Source organism: Cebus imitator, unplaced genomic scaffold (assembly GCF_001604975.1).
Source record: "Cebus imitator isolate Cc_AM_T3 unplaced genomic scaffold, Cebus_imitator-1.0 Scaffold32, whole genome shotgun sequence".
NCBI classification, from domain to species: Eukaryota; Metazoa; Chordata; class Mammalia; order Primates; family Cebidae; genus Cebus; species Cebus imitator.
Window position 1 is genome coordinate 9,876,302 of NW_016107347.1, and position 6,231 is coordinate 9,882,532.

Here is a 6,231-nt window from a genome sequence, read left to right on the forward strand (position 1 = left end):
AGGGTTTCACCACGTTGGCCAGGATGGTCTCAATGTCTTGACCTCATGATCCACCCACCTTGGACTCCCAAAGTGCTGGGATTGCAGGTGTGAACCACCGCACCCAGCCGATCATTTTTCCTTTAGTTTTAAAAAAAAAGGTTTACTGTGTTCTGAGCAACATACAAAATAATCTTAGAATTATTTGGAAGTTTCTAAATTATACCTGCTTAGCAAGGTATACCTGCCATACTCACCAAGTATACCTGTTCTCTCAACTAGAATGATTGTACTAGTTTTCAAAAAAGTACTTTATCTCCATAATAGCCTTTTTTTTACTTTCTCAATAAGTGTTTCAGTGTTTTTACTTGTTTGTTTGTTTCTACCCAAGCACACGACCATTTCTGGTCCTATTACGTATTATCTTGGTGTTCTAATGAGATGATTTTAAAGTCCTCAAGATTTTTATGTACTCTTTTGCATAATGATTACTTTATTCAGTATTTTTCATCCTGCTTTCATTTTCTTGTAGCTCCTGCTGAACCATACAATGTAAATTTCTTTAGATTTTTTTTCCTATACCACGGCATTGAACATAATTATGCTCTAATTGTTATATTTACTATTATATAAGATTTTACATTAAAGGGACACAATTCCTCCCTTCAAGTCAATAATTCTACCATGTTGACAATAATTCTACCATATTATCAGATGAATATTAAGAAATTGTAAGTAAAACATGTGGTTGTTATTGGGAATCATATTAGAGGATTTTAACCCTCACTTCAAAAAGCAAATAATCTCCAAGAAATATTTTTCAAATAGAAAATCAGTCTATATAACTGTTCTCTACTCACTGGCTGGCAACATCTCTAACACTTTTTATTAAAGACAGTGATATATCTTGTTTAAGTCGTAGATGTATATCATTAAGAACTATATTCAAGTTAAAGATTTAGCAAAGCCTCAAACCAAATAATTATTATAAAAAGTTATATTTAACTTCAAAAAATAAGCATTGTTACATACCTGACAAATAGCAAATCCAAAACCACTTGCGGAAATATTAACTGCAGTTGGCTGTACCACAGCAAGCTGAATCAAGGTGGGAAAAAAAAATTGAATGAAGCTAATTTTCCATATGCAGAGCCTTCCAAGTAACAAAACAGATCAGCCCTATTCCTCATTAGGAGCAGAAGCAATCACTGACAGCACTAGGAGCTTTGCACTGTCTCACATACCAAAAGCTATGAGTCAAATAGGTAAGCAAGGTGATGGCAGGAAAAGTGCACACTCTCCAAGCTCCCTCACTTCTGCCCATGGGAGGGCACATTAGTGCTACTTACAAGTCTGTCCTCCTGTTGGGGTTGAAACATAAAAGACAAGAAACTAAAGTCATCTCCCTCCCCTGATCTCCCTTAATCAGCGCCTAATTCCCTGGCTTTCCTAGAAGCACAATAACATATTGTCTACGACTGCGACTAACTTTATTCCTTCTTTTCGTTTATCATCACCACACTTCCTCACTTTCCAGAATTGAAGTTATCACCTTCATCCATTGTACTCAACCTCCCCCAAAATTGACCAAGGGAATAAAGTTAAAAACTAGCATATTCTTTTCTTCCAGTTAAAGTGAGAATTCTACTACTAGTTCTATCAATTCTCCTAAGAAGACATGTGGAACAGCTGAAAGAACATGGTCTTTGGAATAATGAGTTCAAATTCTAGCTCTACTGTTACTAGTAACATGATCTTGAGCAAGTCACTTAAACTCTCTCAGCCTCAGTTTTATCACATGTATGATGGGGATAAATGTACTTACTTCTTAGAGTTACTTTGAGAAGTAAATGCAATAGCATATGTAAAGTAATCTAGCATAGTGCCTGTGAAGAATAGAAACTCAGCAGGTTTCTATGTTCATTCCTTTCCCAATGTTACATTGCCCATGTTTTCTCCTGTTCCACCAATCTTTCCCAAGTTCCCCACGCTTCCAGAGCTCAGCAAATTCAACCAAAGGAGGGCACCACTCTTCCCTATTCCTCTACAGAGCTCTGGAAACAAGTCTTTGTTGAAATCAACAGAATACAAATAAAGCAGTACTCCAGCATAAAGAATCATCTACACAGATCTGCCTCTTGCCCACACCTCTGCTGTCTGAAGGAGTAAGCGGTTGTGTGTGTCAATCCGAAAGTTTACAGGACTTGGTGAGCTAGGCCCCATCACGGTCACTTGGATATTGGTCCTTTCTGTATTCATTAGGGCTGCAAATTCAGAAAGAGCCTTTAAAGCCACAATGGTATCCTGTTGAGGGAAGAAAGACATTTGTGCATATAAGTATACACCAAGGTCTTCAAAGAGTAAATTTAGTAGCATTTTGTTGTTGTACATTCATCCACCTTCCTTCACAGTGGAATGCTCCCTGACTCATATTTGAATCTCCTTGGCCTAGAGTACAGGAGAGGCTCAGAAAATGTTTGCTAAAATGTTTCATAGTTTTCAGTGTACAGGTCTTGCTGATTTTTGTCAGATTAATCCCTAAATAGTTCACATTTTATGCTATTTTGAGTTTCCATTGCTCATATATAGATACAATGGATTTCTGTACATTGATTTTTTTATCCCACAATGTTGCTAAACTCACTTGTTAATTCTAGTAGCATTTCTGTAGATTGGAATTTTGCACATAAATGATCATATTATCAGTAAATTAAAAGTTTCAGTTTTTCCTTTCCAAAAAAAGAAAAGAAAATAGAAAATATTTGCTGTATGGAACTGAGCATCTACTCTTACATCAGTTACCACAGATGAAAATGGCAAATGTAGATGGGGAACTGATTTATTCCATACAAATATCAGATATAAAGTTCATAATAATGAGGAGAAAAAAAATAAAATTGGTGGATTTAGCCCTTGGCTTAAGTTACTAAACTTTGAAACTGCCAAGTAATTTTATAAAATCAAGGAAAATATGCAACCACATACTTCCATACATATGTGTGTGTGTGTGTGTGTGTGTGTGTACATGTGTATATATGTGTATATATATACATATATAATATTACATATATATGTGTATATATATATACACACATATACATATAGTATATACTTTACTATAATACTAATGTACATATATATGTATATTAGTATTACTATGATACGTATATATGTAATATTATAATGCATATAAATACTATAATACATGTATATATAATATTAGTATTATAGTATTTAAACTATATACTATAGTTTAAAGGGAATAGTTTAAAGGAAAAAAAACTCTCATCTCTCACCTGAGTAGATGCAAAACCACCCAAGCTATTTCTTTGCCTGCTTAGCCACCTCATAATTGGGATTCCCTCAGAAGCCTGAAACTGTAGGAAATGTGAGAGCAGAGCATAGGCTGCAACTTCAATATCCAGGGAGCGTGGCTGCCAGGAGTCAGAAAGTTTGGACTCTGATGACACCCAGAATTGCATGCCTCCTGCAAGAGAAAAGTAATAACATTCTGATCATTTATCCAGAAAAATTACATTTTATACCATTAAATATTCCTACTCTGGTCCAAGTTGTACTTAACTAGCATAAATATATATATATACACACATTTGTATATAGGTATTTATGCCAAACATGCATTTATTTATCACAAACACAAATACATACGTACACATGTACAAGTATGTCACTTTTTTAAACTATTACAAGTTAAGCATAGCTTATCCAAAAAGCTTGGGGCCAGAAATGTGTCCAATTTCTGATTTGTTTAAATTTTTGGAATATTTACAGAATACATACATTCCAAAATCTAAAATGCTTGAAAATCAGGAACTTTTTGAGCACTGACATGATACTCAAAGGAAATGCTCATTGGAGAATTTTGGATTTCAGATTTTTGGATTAGGGATGCCCAACCTATATACTTATACATTTTCATCCTTTTCCCATTGCCTACAACTGAGGATGTTTTGATGAAAATAGTTTTCCTAAGAGAAATTCCATATGTTTGGCTCAAGACTAACTATAAATAAAAGGAAAAATTAATATATTCCAGAAGAGAACATACATTACTTATCTAACCAGGCCATCCCCAAAATGTTGTAGTATGCATTGAAAAGAATCCTCTTCTGGGAATCTACCATTAACTAGCTCTAATATTCTGGAAAGACTCTTCCATTTTCATTATCTGAAGGTTGATGTTAGAAGTTTGAGGTTCAAGCCCCCAAGAAAAAAATTAGGAACCCCAACCAACTCCACAACCTTCCTAGAGATAACTCTGCTCTATCCCCCAGAGGACTATCCTACTTGGTGCCCTCTCTCAAATATTACTATTTAGATAATGATTACACTTAAGTGGAATATTAAATAACTACCACTTAGCCAGGCAGACAAGAAGAAAAAATGTCAAAGACTACTTCAGCCTCTATGCAATAACCTTCTAGTTCACAGCTTTGGAACAGGTAACAAGAATTCAATCTAAGTTATTAATACAATATTTTTTACAGTCTCACAAGCCTCTAAACACTTTCCACAATTATCCCTTCCTGAATTAACAGAGTTTGAATATTTTTTACAGTCTCAGAAGCCTCTAAACACTTTCTACAATTATCCCTTCTTGAATTAACAGAAGTTTGAATCACTGGACATTATCTTATTTCTGCTCACCCACTCCCATCTCTCTCTTACACACCCCTAGATCGTTGTCCACTTTATATATAAAATGCACATAATCCACTTACTAGCAGCATTTTTTGGTATTCACATTTCTTTCAATTAGCATTTCTTTTANCCCCTAGATCGTTGTCCACTTTATATATAAAATGCACATAATCCACTTACTAGCAGCATTTTTTGGTATTCACATTTCTTTCAATTAGCATTTCTTTTAGCTCCTATTTTTGAGCACTTGCTATGCAGCAGCATTGCACATCATCTCATTTAATCCTCACAGCAACTCTCAAATAGGTGTTATTCCCACTTTACAGTTGGGAAAGCTGAACCTCATAAAGGCAAGGTACAGAAACAGAATTTGAACCTAAGTCTCTTCAGAACCCAAGGTCTTAGCAAACTACAAAGCTAACAAATCAGAAATGGTATCAGACACTTAAAGGGTAATTGACATTGGGCATGACATATCTAAAATAAAAAGATATCTGAGCCCTAAGATTCTGTAGAAAAAAAGCCCTGGGGAGAGACCAGAAGCATTGTAGCCATGTTAGGCCCATCCTGGTCTCTGTGTGTGTTTTACTTTTCATCAAAAGATGAAGTAATCGATTTCAAAACTGGCTAAAAATTTTTCTCATGTAAGTTATATATTTCATAATGCATAAGAACTTCAAATGGGCCTGGCACATTACCTTCTTCTTCTGCTCTCCAAGTCAGCATATTCAAAGCTTCCTTCGCTTTAGGACTCCCCACTGACGACAATGCATACGTTATAAGAGCTAGAGTATAATTGTCTAAAATTTCTCTGCTGAATTCAGACTCCAAGAAATTGATAGACTCCTGCACATCAATGTTAGGCTTGGGAAGAAAAAAAAAAAGTTTATTTTTTACTATTCAAAGTAACCCATTACCACATATTGAAACAAAAAGTACTTTGAGGGAGGATCCAAGATGGCCATTTAGGAACAGCTCAGGATTGCAGCTCCCAGTGAAAGTGCAGAGGGTGAGTGGACACCGCATTTTTATTGCCCACAGACTAGGAAATTCCCAGGCCGAGGAGCTCCACAGGTCACCAGCGTGGCTGTTTCGGCCAGCGCGGCTGTGCCGGCCGGTGCCGCTGCTTTGCCCCGCGCGGCTGCTTTGTCGGCGCCCCGGAGCCGCGGTTCTCCGTACAAAATACACTGGTCCGGGTGCCCTTTTGGCTGGCGATTGGAGGCACGGGAAGTCGCCCATTCATCTGTTTAAAAAGGGGACTGAGCAGGGAACCAGGACAGTAGATTCCAGGGCAAAAAAAGGAAAAAAAAAAAGCGCCACAAACCTCAGTGTCACTGTTTAAGCCAGCGCAGTGTGTGGCCGCAGGGGAAAACAAACATACCCCAGCGCCTCTTCAACAGGCCAGAGGAACACAAACTTAAAAAAGGCCCTGAGGCAGAGAGCTAGGCGATCAGGCTCGGCTGGTCCCACCCCCACAAAAGAACAGCAATCAGAAACTCTGGATTGAGAGTTTCACAGCAAGCGCAGCTGAACCCGGGACGGTCCAGCTCTGTGGGGGAGGGGCGTCCACCATTACCCAGGCAGCCCGCC

At 37.3% G+C, this 6,231-nt stretch overlaps 1 protein-coding gene across 1 annotated transcript in view; it reads right to left on the bottom strand.

Annotated features, from left to right (window-relative positions):
• Positions 1 to 6,231, bottom strand: part of CD109 (CD109 molecule) — a 149,529-nt gene that overhangs the window by 13,506 nt on the left and 129,792 nt on the right. Inside the window, exons 26-29 of the mRNA XM_017524338.2 lie at positions 5,340 to 5,505; positions 3,276 to 3,466; positions 2,128 to 2,283; positions 1,012 to 1,077 (exon numbers count right to left, since the gene is read on the bottom strand). Of these exons, the coding sequence (XP_017379827.1) occupies positions 1,012 to 1,077; positions 2,128 to 2,283; positions 3,276 to 3,466; positions 5,340 to 5,505 (579 nt within the window). The remainder of the gene's footprint in view (positions 1 to 1,011; positions 1,078 to 2,127; positions 2,284 to 3,275; positions 3,467 to 5,339; positions 5,506 to 6,231) is intronic.